The following is a 25,031-nucleotide window of genomic DNA, read 5'->3' as shown; positions in this document are numbered from 1 at the left end:
AAACATGCTGGTGAATTTTGGAGTCAAAAAGTCCCTAAAAAAATAAACTAGCAAAAAGCCCGATGCTCCAACTCTGCAGGCACTAAAGCTTTCAAAGTGCCATTTTAACAGACAAACACCCACACAACGTGTTTATCCAGATCCCTGGCTAGTTAACCCTCTTAACAGCTCTGATAATCCAAACACACAGCTTATCTTTCAGGAGCCACTGAATATTAATTACAGGTCTTAACCGAGCGGAAGGAAAACACAGTGGAAGCTGGCAAATGCAGAAGGGCCACGGAGACAAAGCCAGGATCAAGAGCCAATGACCAAAGCTGTCTGCCTGTCTGTCTGTCTGCCGGCCGTCTGAAGCCTTCAACCAGGTCAACACAGGCGGCCCTTGTTTTCCCACCTTTTGTTTTTCTATGTTTTAACTCATCCTCGGCTCTTCGTCTTCTTACCTTCGGTCATCTCTGGCGTCTTGGACAGCTGCTCCAGCTCCCAGCCGAGGTGCAGTGACTCGTCCATGCTCTGCTTCTGGGCCATCTCCAGCACCAGGTTCTCCTCCAGCAGCTCCTCCATGCGCTTACGGTCCAAGTCGCGCTCCTGGAGATAAGATTGGAGAATGTGTCAAGATAGATGCTGAAATTACTCATCGTGACTTCTCATTTAAACCTCGTCACTCTTTGTATCTTCCATAAATCCACCATCTTACCATCTCCAGGTCGTGGATCTTGGATTTGAGCTGCAGATTCTCCTTCTCCAGGAGGTGCAGCTTGTCAGATCGGGTCCTGGTGGCATCCAGCTGCTCCTCCAGCATCGTCTTGGTCTCCAGGAGAATCTGGTTGTCCTCTTTGAGCTCCTACGGAAACCACAACGTCAACAGAGAAGACAAGTTAAACCACAAAACAGAGAAACTGTAGCTCGTTTGTTTTTGTTTTTTTATCTAAGAAACTGTATTTTTATTATTGTATATACGTTACTAACACTACTATTGATAAAATGTTGTTTGCTTCAGAATAAAAGCATCTAGTTTTTACTTTTGTGTTTTTCTAGATGAGGTTGAAACCAAAAACAAAAATCTTTAATCGACTAAAATAATTTGACTCTCTCAAATAACACATTTATCGTCCATATTCACCCTGTGTGGATGTTTTGCATGCATGTTTAGCAAAATATTGCAAATACTTCTGTCTGTAATTCAAATACATCCCTCTTTACAGTCAAAACTCGTGTTGCACGTTGATATTTTGCATTGTGGGGTCACAGCGTGGCCACTTTGAACTCTGATTATTAAGACTGGGCTCGAAGGCGCTGTTTGATCTTCATGTACCTCGACTCTGGCTTTGTAAAACTCGATGTCATGAAGCCTCTCCTTGTATCGGATCAGCTCGCTCTCCAGCTTGTCCACTCGTATCGCCTTTTCTCTGAGCGCGTCCAGCTCGTCGCGGTAGGCCCGAGCCGACCGGGCGTCCGACAGCAGCTGGTAGCTCTGGGGGGGAGTTGAACGCCGAACACAGAACAATGTGGATTAATAACAGAGAAAACACGTGACGTACAACCAGGATTTTAAAAAAATACAGATTTATTTATAACTACTAAGTGGGTAAAGTGGATCCGTTGTCTTGCATGACAGGTGTATTATCCATCAACTCTAACGACATTAACCGCTGTCTGTTACATAAAGAGATCAAGAGCAGACCAAACTCTGCACACTATCAATTATCACAAACACGCATCCACACACACACACACACACACACACACACATATATAAGCTGCCCTCCGTGCCCTGAACTCATCCACCTTGTTTACTGCAGTTCACGCGTCAGATTGCCGCCCACTCCAAATCAAAAGCCATGTTGTCAGGCTGCTGCTCCACTAAAGATAGCTCTAATAGCCTCTAATGAGCTAAGTCACAAGCCAGCTGATTAAAGCCTGGCAGCGTTACAGAAACACAGTGCTTGGACAGAGGAGGGAAGCTGTGTTGTTTGCATGTAGGTGCGTGAGGAGTCGCTGTGACTGTTACCTCTTGCTGAAGCTTCCTGAGCTCCACTTCCATGTTTTCAAGCTCCTGCCTGGTGTCCAGAAGCTGCTCGCTCTTCTCCTCTCTGAAAAAAACACACACGGGAGCGTTCAGAGGAGGACGAAATGGAAAAAAAAGGTCAGAGAGTGTAACCTAAAAAAAAAAATGTCTGCACGCACAAAGCACATTTTTTTGGTCTCTGCTTGTACGATTAACATGAAGCTCTACAGCAGAAATCATGTGGCTCCCTTTTTATAAAAAAATAAGTCTATGTGTGACTATTACAGAACAAGGACATTCCTTTAGGGCTGTTTCCATTTCAAAGCTTTCAGCCAAATCATTTAATGGCGGCAGCCCATTAGTTGCACAGAAAAGTTTGCCTGAGTATGTTTTTCTTTAACTTTCAGTGGCTGGACTATTTAAACTTTTTTTTGAGATGCTTTAATAAACTCAAAAAGAAGTTGTTAAATCTGTATTTTTCAACTACTTTAATGCAAAAAAGGCAAAATTTAAGGCTGAAATTTCTAGATGTATGCATGCTTTTGCTTAAAACAAGCAAATCGGACTGTTTTAAGCAATAAATTAATGTTACTTGATAACAGGCTAAAGGCGAACAAGCAAAATCATAAAATAAGATTATAAAAGGCACATTTTTTAACAGTCTAGCTAAGCCTAGTTAATGCAAAACAAACTTTCCGATGGATTTGTCCCTCGCAGTCTCGTATTTGCAGTTAGAAATACCTCAAATAAGGACAAAGCTGCTTATCAAGACAAGACAAGCCCAGTGGCTTTTTAGGGATTCTACTTAGAAAGCACTGGATAATCCATTTAAACAAAAAAAACACAACCGACTGGATTGTTTTAACCTGAATTTAAGATTGTCGCACTCGATTAGATCTGCAGTCAGTAATAAAGTCTGGTGACACACAGCGCGGGGGATTTCCTATTAAACAAGTACGACTTTGTTGATGAGTTAGAAAACCTCCGTAAAAGTCATAAGAAAACCCACTAACCCAGTTCGTTAGGTAGAAATAACCTGTTGTGTCTGGTGTGTGTGTGAGCTGTGGTGGTCAGGACAGTGTCTTTCCTGTGTGTTGGCGTGAATTTGACGACTAATAAACAACATTCTTGTGCTGGACACCACTCTCGGCATAATAACACATAAAACAGCCACAACTTGAAAACAGGCAGAGCCCCGTGACTGCTTTGCAAATCTTCCCTCGAGGCTCAACTACAAGAGAGAGGGAAATAAAGGGAGATGAAGTTTAACACTCGACTGTGAAAGTGTCGCAAGACAAGTTAAATATATTATTCCTTCCCCTTTAATAGTGGTGTCTTACTCGCTCCTCTGTATCATTTGTTTAAATGACAGTGAAACGGGGCAGCTTGACATTTGCGGTTTTTATGTGTGCAAACTCTCCAGGCTCCGTCCATGCAGGGAGGATGTGTCACAGCGCCTTGAAAGAAATCCACCGCATTCCTGAGATGCTGCTCCACTGAACATCTGATGGCCTATTTGATTACAGCTCTCCGGAGTCTCGCCGTGCATCTCAATAAGCGAAGGCATCCTTTCTATTCTTGCGGTCTTTCTTTTGCTTTCTCATTCATCTCCTGCTTCCTCCCACAGCTCACGTTATTTGTGAAGTCAGTCGGCATTCGGGCAGGATGTTCCTTCACATGTTTCTGTTTTCGTCTCATCGGTTAACCCCCTCCCCACCTCCCCTCTCCTCTCGCCGTCCTCCTCCTTCCTTAAATCACAAACACCTGTCAGCCTGAGCATGGCAGATTAGCTCTGGGCTCATATTATGGATGCAGCTGACTCTGCCGCGTATGTTAATAGTTGAAGCAAAGACACTTGTGTGCACGGCTGTATTTGAAAAGCAAGACAACAAAAGCAACCTTTATCCTCCTCCTGCTGCGATCCTCACCTTGACATTTCTAGAACTTTAAATCTTTCAACCAAACAAAATCCATCCGTGCCTTTCAGAGAGCAAACAAAAATCATTTGAAGCATTTGAATCACCTCAACTGACACCATACTATTATCTGCAAGCAGCTCACTTCGGTAAATATTGAACACAATCGGTACAAATCAACTTTACAGGCCTTCAAGATTCATTTTTACAATAACAAAATGACAGTATAGTCGACTGCTTCGACATGCTGCTCATTTGCAAAGAGCAAAACGTGCACATTAAGCTTAGGAATGGGCATCGTTAAGAATTTAATGGCACTACTACACGACTTCAACAGGACTCTTACCGGTTCTTTTAAGGGTATCTTACAAGAAAAAGCAAAACAGAAGACGAACGATGCTCATGCTTCACTATTAAGTTGAAAAAATGTGTGTTGACAGTATTTTCACAGTGTAGTATTACTAGGTTTACTTTAAACATTAGTGTATTTCCGGTACCGCTGCCAACAAAAAAGATTTATGAAGCAAGATTTTGCAAGTCACTAAACCCTTCCTGCTCTCAGTGCTTTGAAACTGAACTTATGAGCAACAGATCAGACGATGCTCAGATCATTTCAACCAACGATTAACTGTTTAATCACTGATCCATGTTCGTATTATGTCATTAACTTTGTGCGTTGGGGCTCACAAACACAACATAAACAGTAGTGAATGAAGCATTTTGCTGGATGTTTAAACAGACTTATGGCGTTTCTGCTCCTACATGCAGACGGCGTGTTACGCTTGCAGCAAAGAGATCGACTCTAATGAAGTTTAACCTCCGTTTCTCTGTCTTCGTCCCTCAGGGTCTGTGGCTGCAAACTCCAAACATTAGGAGCAGAAGCTGGTGAGAAACGATGTGTAAGATAATGTTTATGCAGCTATAATAAATTGGAAATCTATATTTTTAATTTCTCCAGTACTGAGAGCAGAACCGATCACATTAGAGCTCATCGATCCTTCGGTCTTTAATAATTTAAGCCCGGTTTAGTTTGAGGTTTTGGTAGCCAGTGGAAATACTGCTGCTTTCATCTCCCTGAGTGAGTCGGCATCAGTCCGGTTACTCTAATGATTTACTGATAGAGGAGTAACTGGATGACCCTAAATTCAAAAAGGATACCATAAATGGTAATGATTTGTCACTGCTACACTGTGAAAATTCAAGTTTTTTTTAACATTATTTTTTTTAATGACTGCTATTAAACAGATGTTCCTTGTTTTGTCAAATTATAGATAATATGGAGTAAAACTCTGAGAAAAAAAGTGTTTTTTTACATGTTAGTCATAAAAAACTATAAAATAAATGTCCACATCTAATATCTGTGTTTTTACAAATCGCAAATTATTCTTTTACAGTGTTTGAATGTAAAATTACACCTTTTCACTGTATTTAACTGAGAAAAAATGTCACTACACTACAAATATATTTGCCGATATTTACAAGAAGAAAACGTATTTTAATATGAATATTAATTTAAAAACAATAAGCAGTTCTATGCATTATTATTTTCCAGATTTGCTCTGTTTTGTTAACTTAAAGATAATATTGTTAAATAACACAGATAAATAAACAAAACTTAAAACATACATAATGGTGATAGAAACCATCTGTAATCTTTCACAAATAGTCATTTGTTCTTTCACAATGTGTGACTGAAAAATTACACCATTTTACTGAATTTAAATTCGCTTAAAATACCAATATTTTGAAGATGTTCCCCATTACCTTCACAGGTTTTTTTTTTTACAGCATTCCACCATTTTAACATATTTTTTCTGGCACCCTTGCTACCAGAATTTTAGTATTTTTTTAATGTGTTTTTTTTTCCCTTTACAGTGTACAGCTTCTGTTTATCCGTTTATATGCTGTCAAAACGATCTGACCCTGAAAATATGTGTCTGTGTGTAAATATGTGCATGCTCTCCAGTAAATGCTGTCGTATTTCAGACCCCAGCGACTTACCTAATGAATTCATTTTCTATTTAAACGTTTTTAGCTCAGTCTGAGTCCAATACATCTACATTGAAGCTAATTAGCTAAACATCAAGGCAAAGCACACATAAATGTTTCACTGTGTAACAGCAGTAAATATGACTCTAAACATGTTTTATAGGAATAAACTCAATGTGTGTGTGAGTGTCTACAAGTGAAGAAAAAAACACACAACCAAACCACAGTAGCAGCATTAACAAACAGTCCACTGTGGGAAAAAGCGACCCAAACCCTGCGGCTCTGACCTGGACTCCATCACACACAGCAGACACACACACATGGACATTTGTATGCAGAGGCGATATCTGTCCACGCATCCACAGACGCAACAAACACACAGCCTCCGCTCCAGAGAACAAACAGCAGTCATGTGATCAGGCTGCATCAGAGCAGACAGACTTGAAGGCTTCTTTTTTTGTTTTTGTTCCTTGTCTTTCTCTTCGCATAACAATATCCACCGCTGACACCGCAGCAACAAGTAAACAACGCCATAGCAACCAACAAACAAAATGACTCATTTTGTCGTCCCATTTACGTCCTCTGAACAAATTGTTATAATGTGGGTCAAGGAAGTATAAGGGAGACGTCCAGAATGATTAATGTCAGACGTTTTCAGCACAAGAACCAGAATAAATGAGTTCAGGGTCGCTCAAGGTGCTTTTCAGCCTTTTCATGTGACCAAACGGAGGCTGACCTGCACTCCATTCGGACGTATTGTTAAAGAACATTAATTTAGGCTTTCAGTTCGGCCTCACACAGACTATTGTCACGACAAAGGACACAAAAACAATACGTCCCGCGAAACACAGGGACCGAACGATGCAAAACCGCTGCTGAAATTAACATTTTTCATTTGTTTAAATACTTTTGCAGCTGGCTCTTCTCACGTTGCTTCTCCACTAACAGCGATGGAAAGCAGCAAGAACTGCACTAACAAGCCTGTTGCAGAGTTACATGGATGTAAATCAAGCTTTTTCTGGCTGGTACTGTTGTTAAATCAAACTTTTTTCTGGATACATTTGAGCAACCGCAAAGCATCCACTGTTGGTTGTGCTCATTTAAATGCTACCAAGGTGATGGATGGACACTTCTTGTTTGGAAAGCAGATCTACTCAACCGTGCAAATGATTCCCTTGCAGGAAGAACCGCATGCTTTCTGAAAATTCAACTTCGTGACGCCAGCCTGTCTGTTTAGCTAAATATGTTCCTGCAGCATTGAAATACTTCCCCTCTAAGTGAAAAGCACAAATGCCAGAAGGTCGTCCTTCCCTGCTAGCTGATCTGTGCTGGCCATTAAAGCCTTTGTCTTTGCACTTTAAAACGGAAGCTCCATTATTCATAGGCAGAATTTAAAAGGCCTCTTTAAGGTTTGTAGGAGCTGCTTCGCTCCGCTGTGTGTGTGTTTGTGTGAGTCAGTGTGACACCATAACAGCAGCGTCTCCTGTGAGTAATAATGAAGCAGAGAGGAAATGGACTGCCGGACTCTCTTCCTCATCGCTGTTATTATTTCAGGTTCATGTTCAAGCCCTGCAGCGGTCATTAAGGTTTTAGAGAACTGCACTTGACTAACGCCGGGATCAGACTACAAGAGTTTTAAAATCCAGGAAGGTTTTGAAGTTGCATCACACACATAAGAAGAAACCTGACAGATATTCTCTCTAATCTCAGACATCCTCACACTACAAGAATGGGGAAAAAAATCACACATTACAGAATATTATTAGGATTACTGGGGCAGAGGGAGCACTAATGGAGCAGTGCACCACCTTACATGACCTCATGGGGAAGCAGATGTGAACCAAATGGAGAATGTGGTGCAACAACTTGCTGTAACACTGACAAAGAAAATGTTAGGGAAGATGCCATCAACATGGGTTTTCTAAATATCTACATCTTATGCACTTTTGTCTCATATTCATACACTGAACCTGCACATACGTTTACATTCAACTGCACCTCGTGTACTTTTTTGCTTTAAGTCACCACAGTTTCGTAACATTCAGCATGTGCAATATCCAAAAGTGCAGCAAGTTGTTAATACACCAAATCAGCTGTACTTATGTCCATTATGTCCAGACCATTTAGTGTGTAGGTTTATTTATAGTTGCTGATCATCTCCATGTCTGTCCCCTTTGCCCAATTTAAATAACTATTTAGAGGCCGTGACACTCACAGTTCCTGTCGAAGACGCCTGATCTTGGCCTTGGCGTCCGCCAGCTCCACGGAGAGGTGCTGCCGGCTTTCGGTCCTCCTCATGCTGGGGGAGTCACCGGGGGACTGGGTGGGACAGGGAGCCAGCGGGGACAGCTGGACACAGTCCCTCTCCTGGGTCAGCTCCACTATAGTCTGGACGGAAGCAGGAGAAACAGGAGGACAGGTGAGGTGCTGCGTAAATGAAAGGCGACGGTTAGATCAGGCTGCGAATCGATGGCGGGATCGACTAAAACTCAAAGAGGAGAGTGGATGTATAGATTGGACCAAAGCACTCCCGTCACCCCAAAACTAGAAAGCTGGCATCAGGAGTACACACACTCCCACACACACAGCCTATTTTGATCTAGTGCCCGTGACAGGAAATGGGATTTTAATTGAGAGCGGCTGGACTACACAGTGATAATCTGGAGGCTATTAGAAGCCTCGACACACACACACACACACACACAAAAGCACGCACACACACACACAGAAAAAAAAATCTGCCATATCAGTGGTGGAGATCTGCACCCCACGGGTTGGAAACTCGTTTAATGACGCATAGAGCCAAAGTGAAACGCACACAAACGCACACGCAGCCCATCTATGAGACGGTTAACAGTTGCAGCCCTTCCTTCCTGAGGCTTCTCTCTTGTGGTAACAGCCAAAAAAAAAAAAAAAAAAGGAAAAGTTTCCACATTACGCTGCTAGAAACAGCCCATAAGTTTCATTAGCAAGTCTCCTCCCAACAGCAGGAGGACACAGAAACTACCACAGTTTTCTAGTTTGCTCTGGTTATGATACTTCTCAATGAGATTAAATTCTATATTACCACACATGTATGACATTACCTCCAGCTGCGTGTCCCTTTCGTCCACCAGGCGCTTGAGGTGGAAAGCCAGGTTTCTGGAGAGGCCGTCCAGATCCTCAGGAGGCATTTCTCCACTTTCCAACCACTGCAGGTCCACTACGTTCTCCTGGTTATGCGTCACCTACAATCATCATCATATCATCAATAAAGCTTCATCACTATCCAACCACTACCATAAAAAATGATCCAGCATGATCTAAGATCTAAAATATCTTGATCTCTTTGTTCACTGTGGAGCAGAAATACCTCTTGGATGTGGGATGCTATGGCAGCTTTGGTGTCAAAATCCAGAGTCTGGATACGCTCAATGTACTCTTCCTTCTTCTCGCACTGTAAACAAAGAAGGAACAGGCAGGGATGACAGTTTAATTTATGAAACTTCAATGAAGAAAGGTAGGGGGTGGTGTTTTTTAAGACGTTAGTGTGGGTTTGGGGTCAAGAGGAGGTTAGTGGACCAACACTGCAGACACAAAACAGATTGGATATAAAAGGAAGCAGCAGTTGCATCCAGGAATGTAGACAAGCCTTCAAATGAAAGTTTATCTTCTGTATCAGAGATAATTTTCCTCCCTCGCTGGCAGAATATGAGATTAGAACGGGATATTTCGCCGGAGATGTGCGCTCGGTTTCACCGCAGGATAATTCTCATTCAGTTCAAGGTGGATTGTGCTGAACGCAGGCTTGATGTTGGCAAAGTATTAAGTTGGAGTTAAGTGCATGAATGCAACTATGGAGTGATTTCAGTGAAACAATAGAGCTGGTGAAAGGTCAATGGCCTTGTGTGAGAAAGAGCTGAATGGGAGCTTTGTGACAACACAGGAAAAGGTCCGCGATGCCGTTCATTAAGCTGCATTAAGCTGCATGATGGAGCTGATTCATCCATCACAGGGAACCAGTGGCAGCAACGACGGGAGGCCGACACAGACAGACGTCCAGCAAAATTAGATTTGTGGATTTGGAATTAAATTGCCGTAAGATGACCAAAACCAAGAGTAATGACTATAACAAGCAGCTCTGTTGGACTTCATAACATTTAAAATATCATGGGAGGAGATTATTAATAGTACACAAACTGACATAATGCACTAATAAACAAACGTCCAAATCCACAATATAACAAATAATTTAAGTGTAGCTGATAAACTGGGACTCTGTGTGTGACAAAGTACACGTTTACTGTTTGATCCTGTCCCCATGTCAGGAATAATATATATTTCTAAGTCATTAATTAATAAATTGATTGGTTTATTTCAGATATGCCATAATACTGTTAAGACAATAAATTTCACACAATGAGAAGAAACCCAAACCTTAAAATAATGTCTGAAAACGAGTAGGATGAAGCTATAATTTACTATTTTCAACATGTTCTTATTGCATACGTTACTGTTTCCTATTTGTTTCAAGCCTTATGCCCACATACATTTTAAGAAACCCCGAGAACACCTTTGCTGCTCCACATTATTATATGTTTTTGTACGTTTTGTCTTTTTTTTTTTTTTTTTTTTTTTTAATAGTGGGACTCATTATGAGATTATCATCCAGATTATTTTAAAGTTTTAGCCCACAAACTGACACAAACATCTTCTCTTTATGGTGGTACGAGGACATTTAAATTTCCTTTTAACTGACAGCTTCCATGGTTGCTCTTGAACTGCTGTATATCAGGGAGTAACTTATTGTTTAATTTGAACATTTTTCACGCAGTCCTGAAATTCAATAAATCAATACATTTCCAAATATTTGGTTTTGAAAACAATATGTTAGTGTGCTCAATATAGTCTACCTAATGTATTATCCTAATCAGTTTATTGTAATATGTTTAATGGATATAATGTAGTAATGAAGCTACTGCTGTTGTTCCAGGTGTGTAAATGTGCTCGACTCTCTCGCTTCAGAGACGCCGCTGCTGTTGTCTGATGCTGCAGGTATTTAATAAACTCAGAGGAATGACTCGTACAAACAGCTGGAAGCAACAAACTAAACATGAAAGCCTGTTGGCACTTTGTAAAAACCCAGATTACATTTACAGCTGTTGAGTCTCATTAATGAAGCTGTTAAAGTCTGTCTTCATCGCAGTAAACTTTTGTCTTTAAGGACATTTAAGTTTGTGAAGTGAATGAGGAAGGTGTTTTTTTAAGCGAGTAAACTGTTCCTTTTGCTCTTTTTGGACCAACAGTGGTGGGAAAAAAGCTCCATCACTTGTGCCGTCACAGCTTCTACAGAAAAGCGACCAGAGCGCTCATTCGGACGTGAAGCCGACACGTTCAGATTAATGGAAAGCTGTGAATGTCTGAAAGGGGCTTTTGTGTTTAGATGAACTCACCTGAACGGCGCAGCCGAGCAGCAGCAGCAACAGTTTCTTCATCTCCTCCAGACCTTGCTCTGTAAGGAGGGGGAAAAAAAAAACACTTTAAATATGTCTGCATGAAAACCAAAACAAAATTACTGTAGAAACCAAGCAAACAACAGGTAATTTGACTCTATTTTGAGCACGTCTTGTTTTAGTTTGGACTTGTCAAACATTCTGTTCAATCAGCTTTTGTGGCTTTTTAAGCAGCTAAAACACACAGAGGGTGATGAATACATTCTCCTAATTGATGTTTTGTTCATAACAGTGGAAACCTTCACCTTAAACACCTCACCGCAAACTGACTGCAGGGTAATAACGAATAACTGGATATTTGTTGAGTCCTTCTTTACAGTGAAGCTTTAGATGTTATAAAATCATCTGGGTCGCGGCTGTTTACTTGGCATATGGGGTCTCACTCATCTGAAAAATTGCATTTATTTTCCCCGTAAAAATCTGGATTTCATGGGTCATGGTTAGCATACCAGCGCTGCCTCATTCTAAGGCAGGAATAAATCCTCCCATCTTTCCCACATTTACTTCCAATTAGCTAAATTCTTGGGGTTGTTACAATTTCCCCCCTTATAAAGCCCCTTCCTCCAGTCGCCGTGCCACAATGTTTTCCACAGTTTAGCGGGCTGGCAGGATGAACTTCCAGGACTCCTCCACATGTCAGGACATATTGTCAGAAAGCGCCGCAAACAGCTGCTCGTCTGCTCAACAGGCCTGAGCTCATCTGTGGGATTTGGGGCTGAGCAACCAGGTGGTGTGTGCTGCCCTGACTAAGTGTCATGGTATATGCGTGATGTGTACATCTGCACCGTGTTTCCCCTCCCTGCTTGAATCAGGATGTGTGATAAACCAGCTCATCATGTGGCCCAGAGGGCAGCGAGTGTCCGGCTGCAATGATAATAAATCCAGATTAGCGACAGTGTGTTTTCTGTGTGCGGTGGTCTGTTTGCCTCTCGGTTAATGGACTGATCATCCCAGCAGGAACAGCCAACAACCAGCAGGCACACGGAATGACAATTTTGATGTATGACTTTAATCTTCGTGGGACTTTCCAGGCGATTAAAAATGAGAATCGAATCATGTGAATAAACCGTTTCGGCATTATCGCAAATTATCGAATAACCACAAAAGCACCAAGAAACAGACGATCCGGTTGTTCCTTCGGGACGACTCAATAAGGCAAAACAGTGTCGCCCTTTGACAGCCTCCATCCATTTTACAGAATCCTCCACACAATCAAATCAATTTCCCTTCTCTCATTCCTCTTGAATCAATAGATGCACACAAATCAATGTGCTAGCGAGTAGCGGAGAGCTCAATATTACGCTCATGACTGTTAGTGCTGCGTCCTTGGACCGAGCCGGCGTCAGCGCATGTGTGAATTTCAATGAACAAATCAAGAGGAATATGATGAGAACCCTGCTGCTCTCCACGCACTGAAACTTTGATTAAGCTGAACATTTGGCCGGAGTCCAATCAGCGACGTCAGGCAGGTTGGAGGGTTTTTTTCCTTCCAGCTGGTGGAAACCTGGACTTCTGCAGCCACCTGAACATGATTTCACTGTTGATTCACTCATTTAGACTGTTTAAATGTTTCACATTATAAAATGGAAATTCAGCTGTAATTGCATTTGTGCTGCAGCCAAGGACACACGGTGGATTTAGTTTTCTTATAGCTCTGAGGGAAGCTTTCCAGCATTTAGGTCGGACAGCAAAGTTAAACAAATGTAAAGAAAACACAAGCTCAAAATGTCTGAAGCTGACTGAAGCCCTTCTCATTTCCAGGGCGTCAAATCCTGCTATGCTTTTCCTCAGTGGTTGGAGGTCTATGTCTGTTGTAGGACCATCATTTGCTTCACTTCACTCTCTGTTAAGTTTAGGGGCCAAAACCACTTGGCAAAGTTATGAAAAAATATCACGATTTGGGCTAAAATCCACTCTTTCCCAACAAAACCACACGCTACAAGGCAAACAACTCCCTACCTGAAAAGGAGCAACATCAAAAGAGAACATTTGGAGGAGGACTCACAGCATCTATTTCTGAGTTTTACAGGTTTTTTTTTAGGTCTATTAAACAAACTTGCATGTTGAAAAATGATGCTGAAGCGGCAGTATGTGCAAAGTTGGAGTGAAATTGGGTTCCTCCAGCAGCCACATGGACAGATATGTAGAGGTTGGAGGGTTTGAACTTCTCTCTCCAACTCGTTTTTTTCCCCATTACTTTTTGCATAACTACTCGTGCTACTATAAATGCATTAGAGAAGAGCCACTCTAAAAGCACGCGCCATTATCTCCATATTTAAATGATTATTCAATCTCACTTCTTTCCGTGATGGTCGGCAGAAGAGCGCTCACACGTGATGCTTCAACTTTAGAGCGTTAACTCCGCTTTTTAAACAAAAATGATTTTCCATTACTTACAATTTATTACATAATGTGTATTTTAACGCTAAGTAGTTATCGCTAAAGAATATTTAATCAAGCAAGGACTTCTGTTTTCAGAGTGAACACAGAGGAGCGTCTGTCAGCACTCGAGAAAAATACAAAACGTCTGACTTCATCATCAGCACCTCCATTTATGATATAAAAGAAAGCACATAAAGAGAATATTTGGACCTAGACGGGTGACAGCAGATAAAAGTTAATTCTCACTGCTGCAGGGCTTAACAATACTCTATTAGAGCCATAGGAACCTACTCTCGTCAGGGAAGGGATTTAGCCCCGCAAATCTACTGGAGCCAACCGAGGGAAGATAAGGGACCTCATAGGATAAATAATTTATACGGCTAGAGAGGGAGAACAAGAGGGAGAGACGGTTAAGGGGGGAGAGATGAAAGGAAAAGAGACAAAAGAGGGGAAAAGCACCACCGAGTACAAGCAACACAAACACAGGGGGAAGAATATAGAAATAGAGAAACCAGGAGACGGAGCGGGAGGAAGGCAAAGAGGCGAGGTTGAAAATAGAAAGAAGAAATCTCCCTCCAGCAGCAGCAGCAGCAGCAAGGAGGCGAGAAGGAGGTGCTACTCTTCTCTGGTCTCTTCTCCATCACCCTCTTCCTCCCCTTATTATACATCATTCATCCATTTATTCTCCCCAACACCCATCCTTCCTTCCTTCCTTTAACATTGTTACAGATGAGTGTTTAAATTCACTCGTCCAGCCTTCCTTTTTCACCTCCTTTCCTCCCGTGTCCCCGTTTTATCCTCATGGCAGGAAACTGGAGGTCAGAGGGACAGTGACTAACCCGTCTTCCTGCAATGCCATTGTTAATCTGTGTGTGAGGATGTGAGTGAACAAGAGTGTGTGTGTTTGCGTGCATGTGCAATCTCTTGCTACAACCCTCTCTGCTGCCACCATGAATCGAGCCGTTCAGGACTTGATGACTTGCATGTCGCCGATAAAACTCGTACAACCAATCTGATGCTGCTTTGACAGCGAGCCAGAGCGTGTTCAGCCCGTCTCAGTGGATTCGAGGACAGAGCTGGCCGAACATTACTTTCAGATTATTTAAGGGCTTTACACGATACGGCGTCTTCCCAACAGCCTGGAGCTGACTGTCAGAGGCAGCCATGCACAGCTTGCTTTTATACAAAGTTAGAAATAATACTGGTCAAACTGGGATTTTCTCCAGTTTAGGTTCATTGTTTGTGTACACATTAAGCATTGTATACACTGGATATATTTTAAATGTACATCCTCCCCCTCTGTTTAAAACTAGTTCTGTCCACATGACCATCAAAATATCGCCTTAAATACAGGAATTTGTCTCGTAGTTTAATCAACTGGACTTGCTTGAGTTTCTTGAAGACGTTCCACCTCTCATCCAAGAGGCTTCATCAGTTCTGACGGACTAGTTGGGAGTTCCAGACACTTATATCCTAAAGGAGCCATTAACACCTGAGTTTTGTTTTTTTGTTAATGGCTCCTTAAAGAAGGTTTAGTAGTTTGACTGAAATTAATTTGATGCAAACCGCCATGAATGCACAAAACGAAAACACAAAATTCAGTCGTATGAACAAATGCCCAGTTTGCTCCCTCCTTGGCTCACAAACAGCCAATCACGTCACTCGATAACCAAGTCCCTCCGTCGCTCAGGTCCTCCAAGGCTCGCTAGTCTGAGGCTGCCCGGGCTTCTTGTCACTTCCGTCCTCTCCGGTGGAGGCTGTGGCCTAAAGGGACTAGTGGTTGCCCTTGCAGAATAGGCTTCATGGTCTAAAAATACCCACGTCACACTCCCAGCAGCCTGCTGCGAGGCCTGCAGGATGCTGGGGTGCACAAGGAGGTCAGAACAGAGTTCCAGCCCAGTTACACCCAGTCAAGGCCGACCGCTGCAGCAGCTACGCCGCCCTGGTCGCCCTCCGTGCACCTCTGTGTTTCACTGGTTTTATTAATCTATGTGTATCAAGGTGAGATCATTCATTTATTCTTTTTCAGTTTTATTTACATGGATCATTTATTTGTGTGTGTTTTTAATTATTTCTATACTTTAAACAGGCTAAAGTGGTTAAATATGTGATATAACTAGAAGCAAGGCAGTTAAATACTAAATTAATCTTTTGTTTTCTGGTCTTTATTAAAAACATCACTAAAAATGTATTATAAATTATCAATAATGACTATAAATAATCTAATCTAATCTAATTTAATTTAATATAGTATAATATGAACTCTACATTGTGTGGTGGTGCAGCAATGCCAAGTTAAGTTATACTAACTCATACTAACAAAACATAAAGAAACCAGTTTACATCCACTTTTATTGGGACTCTCCGTTTTACATGTCCACACAAACCTGGGTTTAAAACATATAGAGGAAACTATATAAGAAATATGGAGGAAGAAATTGGTTTTACAAAATATTCCTATTAGTGTGAACAACAACCTAAAACCATACAATTTTATTAGGTTTAAGGTTCTATGTTTTTTCGTACTTTGTTTTTATCTTGACTCTTTATGTTGTTTCACCTTCTTTAAAGCACATGATCTTGTTCTGTAACTATGCACATTTTAAAGAAAACAGACTGTATGAATGCACCAAACATTAGCCGACACTCATGGAACACCTCTTTATGGACCACCGCTTCACAAACACAACTTTGGAGCCTCTCGGTTTATGCCTTCTGTCAGCTGTCAGCTGCCAACAGTTGTCTTTTTCTGTTGCTGCTACTGTCAAAAGGATTTCTGCCCGTTGAGCGGTGCATCAATTAAACCAGCTCTGAACTGTGTCAGGGATACGTTTGGCCACATTTGTTCATGAAATGTATTCAGGTTCTGAGATTTGGCTGCCAACTGTCTTCCTTTAGCAGAAGTAGTAGACGGAGAGGATTTGATGTTTACTGGTCACTGCTGTATATTTATTGTAAACAGCATCTGCAGGCCGTATTCAGGCAACAACAACCTGCAATCACTGATGGTCATACACACACTTAGAAAAGCAAGTTTTCAGAATAAGAGAGCGGATCGCTGCTAATAACTCGCCAACATTCAGACAGACTAAACAAAGGAGGCGCTCTGTGTGTGTGTGTTCTGACATGTGCATGACTAAACACTACTTGCATGCACAGCGGACTGTGTGTGTGCATCTGACTGTGCGTGTTTGTGCAAGACAGACTGGGGTAGACCAGAGCCTGGGGGGTAACTACAGTGCATTCCCACTGTTCACTGTTGTGAAGACGCCCCTCCCCCCCATCCGACCGACTAAACACACACGTGCGTGCGCTCACACACATGCAGCGTTGTCCCCCTGCCCCCTAATGGGAGCCTAATAAAAGCCACATGGCCAATGACTTTCAGCTGGCAGCCGCTGGGCCGCAGAGCCAGACTCCGCGGCCGCCGCTGGTCGGAGAGGCTGACTGATTATCTGACGAGCTACGGGGTAAAGGGCAAAAGAGACCTTGAGGAATGCAGTCTAATGTTTTCTGCCTGCTCTGGTGCACTTGGATGCAGCTTCCCTCCATCTTATGTGTGCACTGGGTCGACTTTGGTGTGCTTTTAATGTGAAAGGTTGCTGTATTAGATGATTTTTGAGGCAGATTAGAGATTGATTGACTATCAATATCATTCTTTTTTGAGCAATCTCCAATAAAAAATTTAAAAACGCACTACTCTGGACCCTCGATAGCACACCGAGTTGAGCACCCATGAATGAGGGCTGGAAGTTCCCACCGCAGTGGCCATCGATCGGCATTGATTTGCTGCATGTCATCCCCCCTCTATCCCCTCCTCACCTTTCCTGTCACTCCTAAACTATTCCTTTAAAAAGACTGTAAAATGCCCCAGAAAAATCTTTAAAGTGTCTGATTGGCTAAATGTCAGCAGTAACAGCTTGTCATCACTGAAGGATACATGCTTAAAGAGCTCGTTTTTAATTAAACATTTGTAAAATGTCAACAAACAAAATGATTTCAACTAAGTTTTGTGTTGGAGTTTGTGTTACCCATGTATATTAGCTCCAAATACAAGTTATCAGTCTCGTTTATTGCTAATAACTGATATCAGCTCTGACAAAAAAAAAAAAGCATCAGCGATCTTTGCAAAAAGTCTTAAATTCAGCAAAGGCATTATTTTAAGAGTTCTGTTCATGAACTCGAACCTTCTTGTCTTCACAATGTCTAGACTGAGTTATTATGGGAAGCAGCACTGAGAGGATTTAAAAAAAGAAAAAAAAAAAACACCAACAAAAAGCTGCTCAAGAGTTATGAAACATGGTGCCGATGATCCATGTGTGCACTCCCTGCAGCCTCTCATTGTTCCTTTATTTACCCTCCATTCTGGTGGGGGCGTATGAAAATTAAACGAGGTAACTGTGACCATTGTAAAGCGATGAAAACCCCAAAATAGCAGCAACGGCTGTGGTGAAAGTGTGATAAAGGCAGCTGGGGGTGGACAGGGGTTTAGAGGCTATTCTGTTTGCTTAGAAAGACACAAATATCTTTCAACAAGCCGCGAAAGCTGAGTCGGTTCAGTTAGAGGAGCAGATGATGGTGCACAAAGGCCAAGAAGCTCTGTTTTCCAGAAGTTATGCAACCAGTCCAATTATCTTCTGGTGGTTATAGCAAATGTTTCACTATCTATATGCGCTGGGAAACAAGCATTATTTCACACAAACATTGCATTTTCAGTGCACCATTATCTTAATCGATGACCTCCTGCTCGCTATATTCTCCTCGGTGGCTTCATCAAGGCCATGTTGGAATATCAAATAGCACTTGGGGGCTGCACGGGTCAAGCTGCTCAAACCCGTTTTCGTGACATTCAAACACTTGACTCTGCACCACTGTTGCTTTCGGGCCGCTCAGACATATCGAATAGCGCGGCTGGGTTCAGCAGGTCAAAGCTTGGCTACAAAATGAATTTAACACTTCGGGTAATAGAGCTCCGCCGATTCGGCCCGCGGGGACGTCCCTGTGGTGAGCACGAGGATTTATAAAGCACGAGTAGGCTTTTACCGAAGAAAGGGCGACGAAAGGAAGGAGAAGCTTGAAAAGAACCCATTAATCTGTCCATTTTACATCTTCTCTGCAATAAAAAATCTATTTTTCCACTTTCTTCTGTTAAGTTCCTCCCACCACGGCTAATTTTTTAATGGCAAATCAAATAAGCAGCAAGGAGAAACAATGAAATGAAGCGGCTGGAAAGTGAAATCTACAGCCAGAGACGTGAAACATAAAAGCACCGGATAATTAAAACAGGTCTATTATTGCATTCTAATGCAGTGACAAAAGCTCTGCAAAATCGCATGTGTCCCCTCGTTGAACTGTCGTGGAGCACTCAGACTAAAACCTGCACAGCGCTGGTCAAAGCCTGTATATAGATGTGGTTGTAGTGTTTGGTGCACCGTCACTTACCGGAGAGAGGGTTTCGGCCCAGCACCAGCACATTCGGCAAAGGCATCATCACCAGCTGCTGGAGGGTCTCCTGCAAAGAAAAGAAAGTGGTCAGGAAGGAAGAACACGTGGAAATATTTAGCCTTGGTGGTGACAAAGCTGAAGAGAATTTACCAGCTCGAACAAAGTCACATGAAAGTTCCTGAAGGCTGGATTTTGTCAGCGGTGCAAGAAAAGTTTCTAGAGCACTCTGGCATCAGAAACATCACCTAGACAGTTGCAGCATGACAGCAGGAAGACATCCTCAGGCCTCCAACTATGTGAAACCCTGCAGGTAATATATCTGTAACACCCTCTAAAATCTGCAGTATAAGTTTGCAAAAGAGGCGGGTTAACATCAAAATGAACAGTATGAACCTTACATAGTTGAGTAGGAGTGGTAGTTGCGTGCATTATTGGTCAATATGTGTGTGAGATGAAGCAAGAGGCAACCATGTGGATGTGGGATAAACTGCTGGTTACACCGCACGGCCGCCTCCTTTCACACGTCAATCACGAAAACCGAAATGAAACCGTGAGCTGCTATTTACGACACTCATGCAGACACATGCAGCAGTGAGTACGAATGCACTCAGGCGTGGGACGGGCATGATTAGTGTTGATGTTTTGGTTTTAAGGGCACGGCAGCAGCGTACAAACAGGCTGGCAAAAACAAATTACTCACATTCTTTACATAAGTGCATTGCTTAATCTTTTCCCAGGTGTGTCACAACCGATTCCAACCACATCTGTACCTATTAATATTATGTAATGTCTATTTGATTCATGCATTCATTATAAATCTCACAGGACGACTCAACAACCGCTTGCCAAAATATTTTTCTCAACCTTTAGAGCAGAACTAACCAACTCCAAGCTGCACCGAAGAGAAAGGCCGGTTTCTTAAAGCAGAAACAACATGAAGGTCAGGTAACGTGAATATTTCATGTGTACCTGACGGCAGAGAGAAGCTTGAACTCATCTGACCCGACGCCTCGACGCAGGTTACTGCTGAAGTCATGACAAAGAGGCTTATTTAAGTACGGGGCTTGTAGACGTGCCCCTTCTGCCGTAACCATCTGCCCTATACATATTGCATTACCTCATCGTGGAGGTAAAAGGGGGGGGGGGGGGGGCAGGAAATCTGGTGGTTTTGATCGGTCAGAATAGAACCACATCTGTGCAGCTTTCATGGATTCCCGAAATAATCAGCCTTGTTAAAAATGCCAGCCTGAGTCTGCTTTTTTTTTTTTCTTGGCATTTCCACATTGTGTCCAGATTGATTTTAGAATGTCTAGACAGCACAAAAAAAAATGCCAATGTGACTTGAAATGTGTTTTTCTATTTATTTTTTTTACAGATCAGTCCAGACACTCTGAAGGCTGAAGTTTCCTTGGCATCACTCACAGCGCGACGCACAACAACAGCGTCAAATCCAAAGTGACAGGAGCGCACAACACGGAGAACAACAGTCCGTGGACAGATGCCAGAATAAATCATCTGCTGGCACTTCTAGGGGACGCCTCAGAACAGGCAAAGCTGGAAGGAAGCTACCGGAAACAATTTATCAAGAGTGATCTCCTAATGCCTACATAGGTACTGATCATTCCTACAGGAAGCCATGTAGAGAGATCTGATCACTTGGAACTAACAGTACAGAAAATCTAAACATCTGATTTAAGAAATGCATCTGATTATCCTGCACAAAGTCTAAGTTAAAACTGTGCATCGAGCATTGCTTCTATACAGCCCACTCACACTGATCTACCTCAAAAGAATAGAAATAAAGTAAATTGCTATTTTATTTTTCTCGCTGGAAAGATGGAAGAAAGATTTAACCTCTATTCTTGATTGAATAAACAAGTGTGACAATAATTACTACAAATATATACACTAATACAGACATTTGAAATAGTTTTCTCGCTCCACAATTGCAGTTTTAATAATCAGATTTGCATTCCTTCATGTGAGTTTTCTTTAAAATCTTTATGCATTTCTTCTTTTCTCCAATATCCCTGTATTAGTGCACACATGCATGTTGTCTGAAGAACATTTATTTGGTAATTGCGACTTCAGCTACATCCTCCTTATCAGACGCTTGCAGCAGAGACGACTCTGCTTTTGGATGTTTGATTTGACGCAGACGCACACAAATATATATATATAAGGGCGCTGGCTTAGCTGGCAGTCCCGACAGTTCCTGTCTCGGACGGATGTAACTGTGAATGGAATTTCTCTGTCAGGGATTAATAAAGTATCATTATTATTATTATTATTATTAAATCCAGAGGAAGATGTGGATCACGAGGCGACACATCGCTCACATCTGGATTCAAGCAGATAATAGCTCGGTCTGACAGTCAAACAGGGAGCTGCAACTACATGTTATCACACTGAAGAGTGTCTGTGATTCACGTGCCAACAGGTTTTCATTTGAGAAACCAGGTGACGCATCATGACAAACACTCTGAGACTCGCTTTAATAGACGAGAGAGGAAAGAGCATCAGTGTGACTAACAGATCCGCGCTTTGACCTTCATGTCCACACAGACGCGCCGAGGCTTCTGGGGCCTGAGGTGAAGGTCAGAGTTTGGGGTCGCGGTAATGGAAAGTCATGGTTATTAGGCTGGGAGCGTGGTTGCCATGGTTTCCCCTCAGCGCTGATAAGAGCACCGACCTCTGTTGACCCGTCTGTCTATCTTTCTGTCTGCAGTGGTGTGAGGAGAGTGCAGGGTGAGAGGTCAGGGAGTATTAAGATGCCATCTTTCAAAGGGGAAAAAAAAAATGATGTACGAATGTTCAAACCTGCCGACCTTTTCAGACATACAAGGTCTATCTGGTGTGGTCTTTTTTCCCTGAACGTAATCATGAAGGTTAGCTTTTTTTTCCACAATATATAAAACATGAAAAGCACACAATACTTAGAATACACGCCAACAAACAGATGAAGGACATCAAGTGAGACGACACAGTTTAAAGAAAACACACATTCACGCTGCTCCGTACAAGTCAACAGGGGTTTAAATTGATTAAAAAGGTAGCAGCTTGTCTAATTTTAGTAGCTTCTGCAGATTGTTCCACTTCTGTGGAGCACAGTAATCGAAAGCATCACTATTAACAGGATGATATTAAATAGTGTTGTGACCTCGTGCAGTGGGAAATTGATCGATGGTAAAAAAGACATGTCAGGGAGTTGCACTGCTAACAAATGCCACCCAACTTCTTCACATAGAGGACAATGATGCATTATTTGTTGTGAAGTTAAGGGCAAGAGAATTACATCACTTCTACCCTTACTGGTAAATGTATAGTGACTAATAAATATGGTGATGACACTAATTACAGTGACTATACGGAGCGATCCCGACAACAACGATGACTAAAAATCAGACAGTTCCAGGCAGAAATGACCGAAGCAGCCGTCGTACCGTCTGAGGACTGAGACAGATTGACTCAACAAGCGTCAGACAGAATCATCAGCTCCAACAGCAACAGTTGGCGCCTCACGCACAAGCATTCGGTGCTCCGGCGTACAAGTCAGGACGGCCGCTTTGTGCAAAAATCAACCATCACACTTTATAAAAAAGCAAGAAACCCAAATCTGCATCATCAAACGAAACTGTAGAGCTGAGCGTCACACTATCGGGAGCTTTGGGACACTTTGGGTGGTCCCTTGTGTCTTCCTTCAAGACTCAGAGAGAGAAAATATCAGCCTGATGCCTTTGTTGTTTTATACAATACAGACAGTTACACTCGCTGACTCGAGTTAATAAGATACCAGCGCTTTGGAAAACAACACAGGGTTGTTCTTGTGTCAACTCTGCTTTTGGCTTTACAGAAAAAGACAGAGAACATGTATCAAACCGGAGCCGTGGTCTGACGAACAGCCACCACCTGTCCCAGTTCAGGCCACCGCTTCACGCTCACACCTGTCCTCCAGCACAAAGGCGGCATGTGTTTGCTGTGCAAGCACCACACGTCAGGCTGAGCTTTCTGTCAGACTCGTTTCATACGAGAGGCCTGACAGATTACTGGCATGGTTGTTCAGCATTTTTCTTATTATCTGTATGATTGTTTTCCTTAACCCTCCTATTATATTGGGGGTCAATTTGACCTTTAAATAAGTCACTGACATAATTTTATCAGCTTTATTTAAAGAGATATTTACACATAAACTTGGGAAACAATTTTGATTCATGATATTTTCTGGAGATCTAAATTGCTGGGGTCAAATTGAACCCAAGGATAAAAGATGTCAGCAAATTTGAAGGTAATAGGAGGGTTAAACTTATTCCCAATTAAATAAATTCACTTAAATGTGCTGCCTCAATCTATCTGTGTGATTTTGAGCAATGTCCTGATTACATATCACAAGTACTCGCTACTCAACATTGAAGGCTACATATGCAAAAGTCCTCTTTAATTGCAGATGTAAAGCAGAAATAAGGCATTTCAGTAAAGTTAAGTGTTAGAGTTTGTCTTTTACCACAAATGCATCAGTTCCAAATCTCGCCGCTGCAACACACCTCTATTTCACACCATCCAAAACATACAGTAAACTCAGTTTATCGCTACAGGTTCACACGGGAAGTCTTTAAATGAATGAGTAATCTTTAGCTGAACAAAACTGTGAGACAAAAGGACAGTAAAGCTTTAGCGTCATTGCCTGACACATATTGTGTTTTGGTAAACTTCTTCCTCAGCGAAATGATTCATTTGAACCGATTTCCTCCCTTTTCAAAGGTATTATGAGCGCTGTGCAGAGTCATGAGTCGAGTGCGACGCAGCGCCCATTCAGTACCACTTCTCCTTCCTTTCCTTCCCTTCTCTTCTCAAGGGTCCTTTGTGCTGCACTTGTTAATCTGTGTTTTCCTGATCTGTGCTGGCATTAGTTCTGAGAGCTTTATGAAAAAAATAAATAAACCCTCGTGAGCTTTAGATGAACTTTTGTGTATTTGAGAAGTATTGTGCATCTGATTTAGTAACAGTTGACCCTCTGAAGCACAAGACCCACCACCTGGCTTGTAAAAGATCTTTTTAACCAAAAAAAAAGCTAAATTACAGCATTTCTTAAAGCAAGAAACAGTTGGATTTTCTACTTTTTGACAGTCCTTGAACTAATCATGTGTGACTTTTGGTTTTGTTGCAATAATTCAACTAATTTAAGCTTAAAAATTTGCCAAAAAATAAACCGTTTACTCCAAACAGGTTCTGTAAAAAACGAAAAATTTGGTGCTCCTTGGTGCAACTGAGAAGCTATTAGTTACTCCACTGCGACCAACAGTCATGTGACAATAATTCATAGAAGTTTCAGCTGTACTGAGGGCTGTGTTCAGATAGGAGAAAAGTGTTAGAAGCAAATTAAAGCAGTAAAACGCAGAATGTGAAGTCAGTATTTTGGTAACACTGGGTAACTATTGGACAGTGTTGTACATGCAGTTTGTTATTTTTGTAAAATTAATAATCAAACAAGAAGAACTTTAGTTTTTTTATGTTTTCTTACATTATAACCTTGTTTTGCTGCACAGAAATTTTTTAAATCTCCTTATTTCTACCCGTTAATGTGCTGTTAACCGCTGAGGTGCAGGACTTTAGTGTAAAATGAGCCTACAGTGAGTAAAAACGCCTCCGCTTGCGGTTCAAAGGGTTAAAGGCCAGATTGTAGCACCACAGGACCGATGCAGACGAGATGTGAGACACATACTGAGAGTGCAAACACCGCCGTGTGTTTCCTGCAGAACAGGACACTAGAACAGCTTTGTCTCTCACCCAGTGTGTGTTACA

General features: G+C 42.0%; 1 protein-coding gene across 1 annotated transcript in view; it reads right to left on the bottom strand.

Moving 5' to 3' along the window:
• The window catches only part of LOC103376143 (girdin-like), a 45,434-nt gene extending 25,166 nt beyond the window's left edge, over window positions 1–20,268 (bottom strand). The window contains exons 1-10 of the mRNA XM_008306510.1: window positions 20,202–20,268; window positions 19,230–19,367; window positions 11,346–11,404; window positions 9,266–9,349; window positions 9,000–9,140; window positions 8,129–8,301; window positions 2,012–2,093; window positions 1,316–1,474; window positions 698–844; window positions 444–588 (exon numbers count right to left, since the gene is read on the bottom strand). Coding sequence (XP_008304732.1) covers window positions 444–588; window positions 698–844; window positions 1,316–1,474; window positions 2,012–2,093; window positions 8,129–8,301; window positions 9,000–9,140; window positions 9,266–9,349; window positions 11,346–11,404; window positions 19,230–19,367; window positions 20,202–20,268 — 1,195 coding nt within the window. The remainder of the gene's footprint in view (window positions 1–443; window positions 589–697; window positions 845–1,315; window positions 1,475–2,011; window positions 2,094–8,128; window positions 8,302–8,999; window positions 9,141–9,265; window positions 9,350–11,345; window positions 11,405–19,229; window positions 19,368–20,201) is intronic.
• Window positions 20,269–25,031: the final 4,763 nt, after the last annotated feature.

The sequence above is a fragment of the Stegastes partitus genome, unplaced genomic scaffold (assembly GCF_000690725.1).
Source record: "Stegastes partitus isolate 25-593 unplaced genomic scaffold, Stegastes_partitus-1.0.2 Scaffold3679, whole genome shotgun sequence".
NCBI classification, from domain to species: Eukaryota; Metazoa; Chordata; class Actinopteri; family Pomacentridae; genus Stegastes; species Stegastes partitus.
Note: the sequence above shows the minus strand (reverse complement) of the source record. Positions and strands in the feature narration are given on the sequence as shown.